The 14,670-nt window shown below is 40.6% G+C and overlaps 1 protein-coding gene across 5 annotated transcripts in view; it reads right to left on the bottom strand.

The window, feature by feature from the left end:
* The window catches only part of LOC117520257 (serine/threonine-protein phosphatase 2A 55 kDa regulatory subunit B beta isoform), a 178,496-nt gene that overhangs the window by 83,254 nt on the left and 80,572 nt on the right, over positions 1-14,670 (bottom strand). Inside the window, exon 1 of one of the 5 annotated variants that reach the window (XM_034181571.1) lies at positions 8,468-9,212. The exons of 3 other annotated variants lie outside the window; for them this stretch is intronic. In XM_034181571.1, coding sequence (XP_034037462.1) covers positions 8,468-8,537 — 70 coding nt within the window. In that variant the 5' untranslated portion in view covers positions 8,538-9,212. Of the gene's footprint in view, positions 1-8,467; positions 9,213-14,670 lie in introns of those variants that run through there. One more of the 5 variants, XM_034181574.1, reaches the window with a different exon arrangement.

The following is a 14,670-nucleotide window of genomic DNA, read 5'->3' as shown; positions in this document are numbered from 1 at the left end:
GGTTTCTCTGAAAACTCGACCCTGCTGAATACGCTCTGCAGCAGAAAAGCAACTGCAGCAGACGGGTCACGGTACGACCATAAATAATATAATTTTAACTTCGTGGAAATATTGAAGCACAGACTTCTTAGATGGTCTGTTAGTACCACACACCATACCACATTATCTCAGATATTTGGAATTGTTATGGAACGCGGAGGCGTGGCACAGGAAATTGATGGACACAAATGCAGACTCACTGACTGTGGTGTAGGAGTAATCAAAAAGGCTTTATCCAGAAATCAGACAAATGTTCGATACACAGTATGGCAGTCAGCCAGGTGAAGGTAACAGACAGCTGCGAGACAGAGGCGTGACCCAAAAAAACAGCAATGTTCAAAAACACAGAGAGACAAAGTGCAAAGGCAGAGACAAGAGCAGGGTCCAAAAACAAAATGGGGTCAAACACGGCTAGGCAGAAGAACAATGACGAAACTATAGCGATGATAGCAATACAAATGCTGGAACGAAGGCAGAACACAAGGCAACAATCACAACCAACTGGCAATGACAAATATAACACACGAGGCTTAAGTACACAACATGTCAATCAGGGTGTGATGTGAGACAGGTGCGGAGAACGTTCTGGAAGGGGGCATGGTCGGGGGAGATGAAGATGAGGGAAGACAGGAGACAGATGTGGCATGACAAACAAGAGCAGAGGCAAGAGTACTCCATGATATTAACACCACCCAAAATCAACAGTGATCAAAACAAAGTACCTAAAACAAAGATAAGCAAAACCAAAGGCCTAATAAAAAAACAACACGCAAGGAACAAAGAATCAAACAGGCAAACAAAAGTAAGACCAGAAAAGAGGTCAACAAAACAAAACTAAGATGAAACCTAACAAGTGACGAAAGTATAACAAACACAGATAATCAAAGACCGGGGCCAGACAGTAGCACAATGAGAGGGAAGCAGACGCAGACAGGGGACAAACCATGACATCGGCCCAGACAAGGAGCAGACCATGACAGGAATAAAATGCTCAAAAAGGACCAATACAGTTGGACCACATCAGCTAGCAGAACTGCTAGCTGGTTCACCGGCACACCTCAGCAGTCACTCAACATGACCATGCCCCAAACTAATCTCAATTTTATGGATTGAAATACTTTAAAAATATGAGTCATAAAAACACATTCACCCCTGTACAGTTGTCATGAACATGTAAGCTACTTGTAGTTATAGAGACAAAAAAAACTTTTTTTCTCATACCAAGTCTGAGTCATTTCTCTGTTGGCATTCTATATTTGTTCAACAATGTGTCTCAGATTATAAAATCTGAGAAATGGTAGAGCTCCCGCTCCTGAACCTGTTCTGGGTTCTTCTGAGGATAGTTTCTAGTGGTGTTATTCATTTACTTAAGATGAGTTTGTTGTAGATACTATGATTGTAAAGTTGCTTCCACAATAGCTACATAGGTCTGAGAGATCGCCCTTTGTAGGCATGGTCACAAGAGCTGATATTCTCCAACTGGTGGGATATTCACAAAACTCCAAGTGAAATCTGAGTTTGCTACAGTTGTATGTAAAAGTTTGGGCACCCCTGATGATTTCCATGATTTTTCTTTATAAATCATTGGTTGTTTGGATCAGCAATTTCAGTTAAAAATATCATATAGCAATCAAAACAGTGATATTTGAAAAGTGAAATGAAGTTTGTAGAATTTACAGAAAGTGTGCAATAATTCTTTAAACAAAATTAGGCAGGTGCATAAATTTGGGCACCCCAACAGAAAAAATATGTCAGTATTTAGTAGATCTTCCTTTTGCAGAAATAACAGCTTCTAAATTCTTCCTACAGCTTCCACTGAGAGTCTGGATTCTGGTTGAAGGTATTTTGGACTATTCATCTTTACAAAACATCTCAGATTTGTTGGTTTCAGAGCATGGGTAGCCTGCTTAAAATCACACCACAGATTTTCAATAATATTCAGGTCTGCGGACTGAGATGGCCATTCCAGAACGTTGTACTTGTTCCTCTGCATGAATGCCTTAGTAGATTTTGAGCAGTGTTTAAGGTCGTTGTCTTGCTGAAAGATCCAGCCCTGGTGCAACTTAAACTTTGTCATTGATTCATGAACATTGTTCTCAAGAATCTGCTGATATTGACTGGAATCCATGTGACCCTCAACTTTAACAAGATTCCCAGTACCTGCACTGGCCACACAGCATGATGGAACCACCTCCAAATTTTACTGTAGTAGCAAGTGTTTTTCTTGGAATGCTGTGTTCTTTTTCAGCCATGCAACTAGTACTGTGCTGCGGTCTTCCATTTCCATTGAAACATTCCAATCAAGTCAAAACCTCAAACATTTGTTGGTCAAATTTCAGGGATGAATGGCTTGTAAATTCTCTGTCTGAATATGACAAGCCCAAAATAAATGTGAAACTGAAAAAACATTTTGGAATGACACAATATGAAACTGACTACAAAGTCAAATTCAGACCACATAAATTTAGAAAGGTGACTTAAAAGTCAAATGCTTTGATTAAATAAATTCAGAGATATTTGAATTTCAATGTTAAGTATTCAGTATTGACTGAATGTGCAAATGTGGTACACAATTGCTGACAGATTTGCAGTTACACACAGACATACATACATTTTCTATACCCGCTTATGGCAATTAAGGGTCACGGGGGGGCTGGAGCCTATCCCAGCAGTAGATTTGGAATAACTATGGCAATAATTTCCTCCCACACAGCCGCATGACCCCACAAACACACACAAAGTCTGAGTGAGTGAGGACTTTGCTGGGGTTTTTTTTTTTTCCCCATTTCTGATTTGCTGCAACATTTTAAAAACTAAATAAAAATCAGGTTCTGACCCAAATTTTCAATCGTATTAGTCATTAAAAAGCGAATAGTCACTACTGCTTTAAGAGAGCTAAAGTATTAATTTGAGAACATGCAACCTACATTCACAGAGATCCTACACTGATGACAGCATTAAAGTATGAAATTCAAGAACAGTGGTGATGGTTTGAAACCTCATTTTGCACAGCTCATGATGTCTGTCTTTTGATAGTCTAAAAAAATTTTTGAAACAGGTTTTTAAATACTTTGGAGTAGTGTTCTGAATAAGTGCCATAGTAAATCTGCAGTTCAGACTAAAGGTTTTGGCACTGTCCCCAGCCACACATTCTATCTATTTTTTTAAAGTATGTTTTTTGTGTGTCCTTTCTTTTGTATATTTTGTCTCATATTTGTCCACATAGTGTGCATTATTTATAGCCCCTGCAACTGCTAGCTTATTAGCTGGGAAGAGTGGAGCGAAAAGAGCATAGTTTATCCACTATTGAGGAGGCAGATACACTACATGTGAGGTCAACCACAGCTCTTTGGAATTTTCAACAATTTATCCAGCATTCTCTACACATCCATAACTTGTTAACTAATGGCATCCACTAACCATGCAGTGAGTGGCAATACATCTATGGGAGACTGCATAATACCTCTGTCACACTAGAGGCCGAATGGCATTGGAATGAAAGTTCGGCCCACATTACTGAAGTGTCGAAGTGCATTCGAGGATGTCTGAGAGCAGTCTAAACAGTCAGGCAAATTCCTCAACCGAACTGGGATGGACAAACATGCTCACTCACTCACCCACTAATCTACATTTTTCTTGTCCAAGCCCTATATGGTGCCACCAGCTCAGGGAATATTTGTCAACAATGTGCCATTCAACACACACCAACCACATGGGAGGTGGGCTGGAAGGAGGCAGGTTTGTGACTACAGGATCTGATGAGAAGAGAAAAAAATCACTGAAGTGCCATGAGATGTTCCCAGTGCACAGCTGAACACCTTGCATGGCAGCATCTTGACACTGATGTGTGTGTGTGTGTGTGTGTGTGTGTGTCTGCGTGCGAATAGGTGATTGTGAGGCATCACTGCATCAGACAGAAAAGACATGCAGTCCTTTTACCATAAAACACTCATATGGGTCAACGTAACCACCCACAGACCCACTCAGACGTAGAATTAGCGTGAGGCAAAGGTCAATGTAAGCAACATCATTAAAATGTGACATCATTAAAATGTCCTGCTGCTGTGGGAAACCTGAGGGAAATCCCCAATGGCCCAGTACCATCGGGGGAGCCATTTGTGTGGGCGGATGGGCTGAGTGGACAAAGATCGGGTGTGGAAGGAGCCGTGAGCGCTGTGGTGGATTTATGTGGACTGGCTATCGACCCAGACCCCTGCACGCTGATTGGTGGCTACATTCATGAAGCCATATTCATAGGCGGAGAGCGTGAACGGATATATACATGCTGTGTGTTGTGATATATGAAGCGTGACAATCAGCCATAATTTACAGCAATAAAACACACAAAAGTGGGCACTCCTTGTTTGAAAGGCCCAGATGGGCCACAGACTCCACCGTCCTTTACACCCGTACAACGCTCTTCTGTTAAAATGAGATTTAGCGAGAGCAGAGTGAGATACACCAACGCTGATAGAGAAGGAGAAGCAGGAAGAAGATCCTCTCCTCTTTTTTTTTTCATTTCAGCAAGCATATCAAACAAAGATATCCATCAAACCCGCTCCCACCCCCACATCGCTTCCTTTCGCTCTGAACCAGCGACTGTGTGTTTAGCAGCAACAGGGAATCATCAGTAAATGCTAAAGCTGAGCAAGTGATGATGCTCGCCCGTATTTCAGTGACAGGAGAAGAGAGAGGTTTTTCCCAGCATCGACTTTTGTCTCTCCTTCAGCCTGCAGCAGTAATTTGAGCTGACCGGCTCTGCAGCCACACATAACACTCAGCACTCTCTATTCTACTCTGTTCTATTCTGACATCTGTCATTTTATCTACAGTACACATTCTGATGACAGCTGGAGGAGGGTTAGACAGCTCTATTAGCAGAGCAGATTGCTGACAAACCAAAGGATCAATGGGTTTGATCCCCCATTGTGATACAGTGTTGAAGTCACCTGAGCAAGATGGACCCAAAACTACAGTCGTGGGGTAACACTGGCCCTTTGGGCCCCGTTTAATGGAAACACAAAAGTGCTGGACATGGTATAGTAAATTCTCAACCTAAAGAATGCCACTCACATCTTTAATAACAATTTTGATTGACACATGATACTAAGAGGAAGTATTGTCATATATATAAAATAAATTAAGAATAATACATAACTTAAATCCCATGGCTATGTTCTATTACTTATGACTTAATCTTAAAAACAATCAAATATGTATGGGTTATTTTAAATCATCACAACATTGAAAATCGAAGATGTTTTATTTATTTTTAATGGCCTCTCATGGTCCACATGTGACACTTTTGGAATCATTGCTATAGTGACTTTAAACTGAAGAAGAAAATATTAATAATAAAAAAGGCTATTCCCTACTACTATCTGTAAATTGCTAAATAATCAGTACTTTTTAAAGAAAAAAGTAAATCATTGTTTGAAAATAAAACAGCTAATTTTGCAGATTAAAACAGACTGCAGTGAGTATATGATCCCACACCAAAGAGTGTTAAGTCAACTCTATCTTAGTGTTAATTCAACCCTGTCACAGTATATATGGATATATCCCTGCACACAGGGATATATCCATGTCCTACGCATTCTCACTCTCAACTCCTCACATTTTTACGCTTGATCAATGTCTCTTTCCATCATGATGTGACAAGTTACATCGCCAAGTGTCATTTAATGACATGTGGGGAGATGTGTTTACTTATTTATTTGAGAGCTGCATCATTTTTTTCTGGCAGTGCAGGGAACCATCTGCTTCACTTCTGCATCATCAGGCAGCATTCATCTATGTTTTGGTGACGGTTATGGTCATGGTTGTGATTATGGTTTGAGTTAGGGTTTCCCTGTGCATCACACAGTAACACAATAAAGGCTCTCAACTAGGGCTGGGCAATATTACCTAAAATTCATATCGCGGTATAAATGGAATCCCTTCATGGTAACGGTATATATATCGCAATATTAAGTGTCAAAATTATAATGTAAGTGTTTCTGAATGGGTCCTTTAGCAAAGGTAAATTGATAAAAATAAATAAAATAACAACAACAACAACAAAAAACAGATATTCTGTGTTTTGCAGTTGTGAAACTCATGCCGTCTCGTGCTCTGTGACTCATGCGAGAGGTTGGTTTCAGCAGAGCTCTGGTTCAGGGCACAATGTAAACACACCTCGTGAAGCTTGGACAACAAGACAACATTGGGGCAGGGCAGAAGTTTATCACAGGTGCTACACCTCTTCCAGATAACCCTCTCAACTTGAGGGAATGGGTCATCATCATAATCGCTCGTGAACTCACTGAATCGGCACCATTCACATCCTCGCTTTGCCACTGTTTACATGGTGCTGTGGTGCATTCTGGGAAGCACAGGGGGATTATGGGAAACGTTAAAATACAGAACAATGTAATTTTGAGAACATTTATTGCGGAGATCTCAAAACTACAGCTACAATTTGCCAGAACGTGTATCTAAGATGCAAGCCTAGATTTGATGTTTTGGTGAAAAAAATTAAATAAATTTATTTATTATTAGGTCAGTGGCTGAAGTTTCATCTCTTGAACACTAGATGGCACACCCACTCTGAATGCATGAAGCACTTTCAGGATGGTCATGGAGCGCTTTTCTTCATTTAAAAAACTCAACACGAAACCACCAAAAAAAAAAAAAAAAAAAAAAAAAAATTAATAAAAATAGTCAGTTTGGGTAAATTGTCATTCTCTGTCTGATTTTGTGTTTCTGCTTTGGTGAAAAAAATCCTTGCATTATTTAATGCGGCGCTTTCTCAAATGTTTGATTCAGGTCACAACGGAGCCTCTGCCTCCGCCCGGAGTGTACGCTGAAATAAACAATGGCTTTATTGCAAATGGCAAATATTGCATGTCGCTGTGCTGATTTTCTGATGTTCCGCGACAGAACTGCCAAGAGTGGAAGACACTCAGGTGTCTCACTCCTCGTCTCAGTGAGAGATGGACTCGGCTCAGAACAACATCCCCCGGCCCACAGCAGTGGTTCACACACAAATGCTTCACAGAGGAGTTTTCCTGGATGGAAAAACTCCACGGGCATTATTGCGATTAGTCGGTGGAGTCCAAATATCTAACGTTGGCCAAATTTATACCATTAACTGGTTACACCGGACATATCGTGCACCCCTATTTCCAACTTATCACATACTGACAAAATGACAAATTGAGCATTATGCATCAAAATGTGACAACTTGCGTGTGAGACTGGGTTGCCATGTTCAACAATCAATTGCAAATATTTTGCTGATCTATATAAGCTTTTGATCACATCTCTAGTCCTGTTGGTTGTGGTGATATAACAGAAAAATATGCTTTTCACATCATGTTTTTGTTGACCTTCACCTTTGTTTGATCCTCTTCAAAAGTTAATCATCTTGAGATATCTGCTCAACTAAAATTCTCATCAAATTGAGTGACAATCTGTCCAGCCATTTTTTTTAGTTACCTTCTTCACAGACAGACACACTGAATACAATACCCTGCTTCAGGTAATGAACTCTACCAGAGCTGATCAAGATGATTTACCACTATTTGCAGTGAAATCATATGTGCTGACTGCAGAGTCTATTTTACATTGCAAAACTTAGCATACATGTTGGTTTATTATTTGATACATTCAGAGGCATATTGCATATATGTGACAGAGCCATGATCAGAGCACAAACTAAACCTCAACATAATAAGCTGCAACTGCTAAAATATGCCTTTTGTAGCTTTAACATCTATCTCAGTGATAGCAGGACAGCACTTGAAATAAAATCTGCATAAACAGTGGTGCCATGGTGGCAATGAAATTCTTTAAATATCAGTAAATCAATGTTTTATGTTGATTTTATATTGCTTAAAGATCTAAGCAGCTTGTGGCATATGAAGGAGGGAATGGAGAACAGGTGGAACTGATTGATTGAACATATAAGGGCGCTATTAACTATCAAACAGTGATAACCCAGATGTTGATGATTGGTCATTGAGGAGGAAACATGCAGGAAGGAGCAGCTTGCACATTTACACTTGCAAAATCACACCTTTGCTCGGAGTAGAGAGAGATAGAGACCAAATCAGACCAAAGCAATATATCATCTTTTCTATTTTATCTATTTAGCAACACAAAATGTGCCGTTTGTCATCATAAAATGTGCAATTCTAACTGGTATCACTTGATTTAAGCTGTATTAGGAGACACTTGCTGCCAGTAGACAGATTATTTCCCTCGGGATCCTAAAATAGCAGATATGATTGGAAACAGCACGTCATTATTGAGTTGTATGCACTTTGTGGAATGGAAACACACAATCAAAGCCTATAAATCAGACTGCAGTGATATTTTGATCTCACTGTGACGCCATAAAGTCTCTGACGTTATATTACGATAGAAGAAGTATTTTTTCCAGTACCTTCGGTTGCATAGTTGTGGTCGCGTAGGAAGCTGTTGTTAATTTTCCGGGTGTCACTCTCCTCCTCCATTGATAAATCGACTGGTTCGGGATCCTGAAAACGGTACACCTACTCCCATCCTGCCCAGTGCCGTCAGCAGGTGGGCTGTGAGACCTGCGGGGGGCCTGTCATGGCTCCAGATTTCCTGCGTAATCAACAGTGTGATCAAATACCTGTGCGCGCTGGCAGCTTCGACCCCACGCCTTCAGGACGCACCGATCGGCGCGCCGTGACGCAGAGACAGAGACAATGCCTATTCCGAATATCAGCTGTCTTAAAATCTACTTCTGTCTCCACACAGCGCCTGTCATAAATGCTAGAAATCGAAGACACCGGGTGCCTTCTCGAAGGCTGCAGCAGCTTTCCTTAAACCTCTTTGGGAGGATTTGACTTGAGGCAGGCTAGATTTGCCCCCTCCTCGTGCCAGCGGGGCGGGCGGGATTATGCGCCAACAAGCGTGCGCCGCTCAGTATTCCCATGTCGGACTCTCAGTTCTTTTGCGCAGGTTGGCATTTCTGTCCCGCACCTTCTCACTGTCCGTCACCGGAGCGGAGCGGCGCCTGAGAGTCCAGCTGACTTCACTGCGCCTGAGCGCGCAGAACTGCTGGTACCCACGCGCTTCGGCAAAACGCGGCCCCTCCCATACTGCACGGTGGCAGGCTCTTTAAAATCCAAGCCCTGCGAATGCCAAACCCGATAGTACATCAACGCACATACATTTTTTTAACGCGAATACCTGCTCAGATTTGTGCGTAAAGACTAGAACTGCTCTGAGGCAGACAGGACTGCAGCAGTCATCCATCCTGCTGCAGAGGCTTCTCTGCAGACACTGCAGATCTAAAGTTGTTTCTCTGGAGACTGGAGCCGAAACACTTATTCATTAATATAAAGCAATATATATACATGTTATTTATAAAAAAAAACAATGTGCTCTTTTCTGCTTTAAAGGACTCATATTTTGCAGCATCAGTTTTTCTGGGCTTTCATGGTTTTCTTGCATAGGCATAACTGCGCGGGGAAGGGGAGGGGAGCATTTTGGGTTGATATCTATGTGGGTGTATTCCACACATAATCCAAATGAAGTAAGTCAGTCCCTTCGGCTGCTCCCTTGTTTTGTACTCGGGGTCGCCACAGCAAATCCAAGGCGGATCTGCATGTTGAATTGCATTGTTGTGGAAAGTAACTTTGACAAGTTACTTTTTTAGTTACTTTTTTAGTTGCTTTATACAGGTGCTTTATGCAGTTACTTCATTAGCAGCTTAATGCAATTACTTTATTAGAATCTGCAGAAAACTTGCAACTAATAAGTAATGTAACTAATAAGGTAACAAGTAATCTAACTTGGTTACTCGTAAAATTGAGCAATCAGAAAAGTAACTAATCAGCAAAGTAACTAATAGTTACTTTTCTGAGAACTAAATCTTAAAAATAACCAAATTAGATGAGTAACTTTATTAATTACATTCAGCAGCTGCCGACAAGGTGTCCGCAGCTGCTAATGAAGTAAATGTAAGAAGTAACTGTAAAATATAACTGTAGAGACTAACTAATGAAGTAACTTTCCAAAGTTACTTTCCCCAACACTGTTGAATTGGCACAAATTTTACGCTGGATGCCCTTCCTGACGCAACTGTTGTATGGCTGGGGGGCCTGGCTGCCTTTTTGTTTCTGTCTTTTGTTTTTCCTTCCAGGTGGCTTGCATTTGGGACTGAGTGGCTGTGTTGCTGAGGTTATCAGGACCTCACCCTGATCACCTGCGGCTCATCAGGACTCACAGCTGTGGTGCATCTATATGGATTGGAACATGGTGGCATTTAAGACTGGAGTATACAGTGTGTATTTGCCAGAGACTCGACCTTGTGACCAGACGGGTGAGATCGTCGTCTCGGGAGCCATCTCATCATCAGTGGATGCAGAGAACGTCCAGGGTTTGATGCACGGTCTGTGAAAGAGGAGGGGGTGAGGTCTCACGCTCGTCAGCACAATTCCTGAGGTACGTTAGATTTTGTGACTAACGTTTATACAGTCAGTAAATGTGGTGTCCCTCACACCTTATTATATTGAGCTGTACGTTAGTCATGTATTGGCTTCCACTGCAGTGGAGTTTTGTGAACTGGATGTTCCATGCCTGCAGGTTGGGAAGGTGATTAGTAATTAAGCCAGGAAGTGTTTGCTGTTTGTACACCTTTGAGTGGTCTCTCTGTGTGTAGAGTGTGGACTCACATAATGGTTCCTTCTTTCACAGACTCGGTTTGTTGCGGCCACCTGGGGGTGTCGGCGGGGTCCTTGGGTCCGAACGGCTTCTGGCTCCGGACCGTTAGCGCTGCTGGGAGCGCACCGTATCACCACCACGCCAGACCGCACACTCTTTTGTTGTTTTGTATCACATCACTGTTATGTATTAAATTCAGTTAGCCTTTGTACCGTGCTCTGCTTATTTCATACTGGGTCCTTCAAACGCTGGTCGGTTCTCCGAGCTGCGTCCGACACATAACAGTAACTCCACATCACATGGAGAAAATACACAATAAATAATTTATTGAGATAATCATTTTAAAATGATTATATTCAATAATAATTATTTAAGCTTTTGATTTGCTCAGAACAGTTAATTACTCAATTGCCTAAAAAAAAGATTCACTTAAAAATACTTAAAACAGCACGTGAAATGCATTTTTCTTTGGAAATTATTGATCAAAAACATTCAAAACAGTAAATGAAACCTTGTTCAGCTCATGATTCATTGTTTTGAAACACTCAGCACAACAAATAAAACAACTGCTGTGCAAAACAATATGTGCTTTTCAAATGCATGAAATAGAAAATGAAACAGTTACACCTGAAAAGACCAGAAAAGCTTCAAACGCTGTGATAGTCACATGTTTGCATCTTGACATTTCCTTGCATAAGCCAAATACAGCTTGCTAAAAAAAACACAAGCTTTTCGACATATTTGTGTTTTGTTTGGTCAAAATTTGGAGATAGCTTTATGGGTTCATAATGTTTGTGGTAAACAACTGTAGATATTTTCTGACATTTTATATCTGAATCAATCAATTCATTCATGCCAAGAATAAGCAACACATTTCTCAATGAGGTAAGTAATTAATAATGCAAATACAGGAATCCAGTTGCAACAACACCAATACATTGAAGAGAAGGGATTTACAAGAGACCATATAAGAACCACATATAATCGAGTTCTGTGTTTTCCTGAAAATCTGAAGCATCAACGCTGAAGCAAAGTGTGGAGGAGTAAGAAAGAGGGATGCATGATCTGAGTAATGAAGGAAACTGAAGAGAAAAAAGCAATATGAGTCCTAAAAATAACATTAAAAAAAGAACAGAAAACCCCAGACACTGACTAATTAGATTAGTAGCAGTGCCATCTGTGTGGCTTTCTGGGAAGATCTCATTTCTGTGCTGAATTTAATAACCAAACAACTCGCCTGGTCTCGCCTCTTCTGGTCAAACTACAATCTTTGATGATGTGCAGCATGTTGTAGTGCACCATCTGTTACATCACTGTGGCTGCACTCGCACTGCATCCTTGCCTTAATCTGGGCTCTTTAACCCACATCTTTTCCTTTCACAAAGGGGTTGCCTCTGCACGAGCCTGTGCACACAGCAGAAATAAAGACATAGTGGAGCTCCCTCTCCTATAAATGCATTACCTCGCTAATCCATGGAACCATTTGCACATTCCTCTCTGCTAATGGGACTGAGAGAGGTGGGCTGCTCATAGCAGAAAAAAAGGGTCTTCCTACACATATTTTTACACCCCATCACCCTCCAGCCTCCGTTGGAATACATTACGTTGCATTATCCATGCAGGGGAATAATGAAGGCTATGGAGCATCGGTGAGGGTCTGTGATTCAATCGCTTCCAGGTTTACAGTCCTTTGCTCTTCTAATGAAATCTGCAGTCAAACGCTGCCATCCTTGACCTCTCAGATCTGACTGAGGAGTCAGTGGTGCTTCCACTTTCTATCAATATTTAAACAGGGACAAAAGGAACATGCAGTGTTCCTCTTTTGCAAACACCTGGGCTAAGTTACAGTTGAGCAACGAGGCCAAATTAAATTGAAATGGAATCAGTGAAACAATGGAATTATGAGAATGAACCTGCATTGTTGAAAGGTTGAGTTTTGTCATGTTTTTTGAGAAGGGGGGGGGATCAGTCGGTGACTGCAAGAGATGGGCAGATGAATTGCGGGAGTGGCAGTTAAAGGCATAGAGACATTTGACTGTATAATGAAGGAATAAGGAGACAGAGCCTGGGATCACTGCTGCCTCTCTAATGACATTCACCTGCTTTGCAGCCTCTGCCTCGCTCTTTGTACATATATGCCAATCTCTCCCTTCTCAGCTACTTTACACCCTCCTCCCACCAACCACCCTGATAAATATCACACATCTTTTATCAAATTTAAATTTGCAGTGCAACTCAGGACAGCATCTCGTAGTAGCAGCACAAAAAACAGATGAAAACCTATTAGAACTTTGTTTTAAGTGTGTTTTTCCAGCCCAGTCTCACTTTTTTTTCGTGTTTCCGTGACAAAATGAGTCAAATTTTCGTGACGGGGTTTTTTTAAACTCACTATTCCTAACCCTACTCCTACCCCCCGACCCTAACCTTAACCACAACCTAATCTTACTCTTTCCCCCAACTCTAACCATAACCACCCCGACCCCCCGCTTCACTTTTAATTTCGTGCAGCCATCACGGAATGAATTAGAATGAATTTGTGCTGCCGTGACGAAAATGAGGCGCTTTTCGTCACAATATCAGGAACCAATAGATTAATGTATATTTCGTGCTGCTGAATCACGACTTGCCGTCAGACCAGGTTGGCTTTTCCAGTGTGTTTTGATTGTAGCTCTATTAAAATATAGTTTCAATTAATTCAAATACTTTCAGTTATTTTAATTAACAGTACTGGAGTTAATTGAATTTTAAAAATTAAGTACAAAACCTAAAAATTTAAGCAACACTCAGAGCATAATTACAGATCCAACATGTAGCATGCAATGTTTTAAAAAAGTTTAGAAGGCTCGAAGCAACCACCTCCACAAACATTTTGAATTGACTTTAAAAAACAAACAAACAAACAAACAAAAACAAAAAAGTTAGTTTGGGCAACATATAAGGTTTCAATTTGAGGAATTTCAAAACATCTGTGCAGTCAGTTACCTCGAGCTGTTAAGTTTTCTAAAGTTTTTAGTATGTATTGGGACTTGAGCATGTTTAATGTCTTTTTTAAAGACAATCTGGGGTTACTCCAACAACTTCCAAGTTTTAGAACAAGGCGCTCTACCATCTGCACCATTATCCCAAAACGGTGCTTTCTTTACACAAATCCACATGCTATTGTCCTTTTGTTGTTTAATTCCAGAATTTACACCATCTGTGTCTGCTTCAGTCAACCAACAAAAGAAAGAAAATAACATTTCACAATCTGCCAGAGTACGAGTCCATTTTTGTTGGACATATTCCTTTTCAGGGAAAAGAGATAGATGGAACTTGAATGAAGACAGAATGGCTCAGTTAGTACAGCAGACTGTTCACAGGCTGGTCACTCAATCATTAGTTAATTGATTCCATTTGCCAGGACAACATTCTTAACATTTTTTAGAACATTAAACAAACTAGTGTTTGCACTCCATCTCAGTATTGTCAAACAAGCTAAAGCTAACAGGCTAAGCTCAGTTGCATTAGTGATTAACGCACATTTTTTTGCAACACTGGGTGGTGGTGTTCAAAACAGCTGTGGCATGGGTATTAAAGAGTACTAGCGCATTGTCCATAGGGGTACATGGGCTCTAGCTTGGGTAGTGTTTATAAAATAGATAGTTGACATTTTTCACGGGTGGCAATAAATTATGCAGTGTCTATAATAAGTTGGAATGGCATGTGAGTCGAGAATGTTTTTAGAACCTTAGACCTCAACAGTTTTTAGAAGAACTAAACCCTTTTCTTTCCTGTTAATAATATCATTTTTTAAAATGTCAATTTAATGTCTTAATGTATTTATAAATTGTTTAGGTTCTTATCATATACACACTATTATAGTTGTTAGTATTATTGTCATCAGTATTATTATTTTACTTCTATTTTGTCATTTTATTTTTAAAGGGACCACAATGGCAGGGCCCCCCCCCA

The sequence above is a fragment of the Thalassophryne amazonica genome, chromosome 11 (assembly GCF_902500255.1).
Source record: "Thalassophryne amazonica chromosome 11, fThaAma1.1, whole genome shotgun sequence".
Lineage (NCBI taxonomy): Eukaryota > Metazoa > Chordata > Actinopteri > Batrachoidiformes > Batrachoididae > Thalassophryne > Thalassophryne amazonica.
Note: the sequence above shows the minus strand (reverse complement) of the source record. Positions and strands in the feature narration are given on the sequence as shown.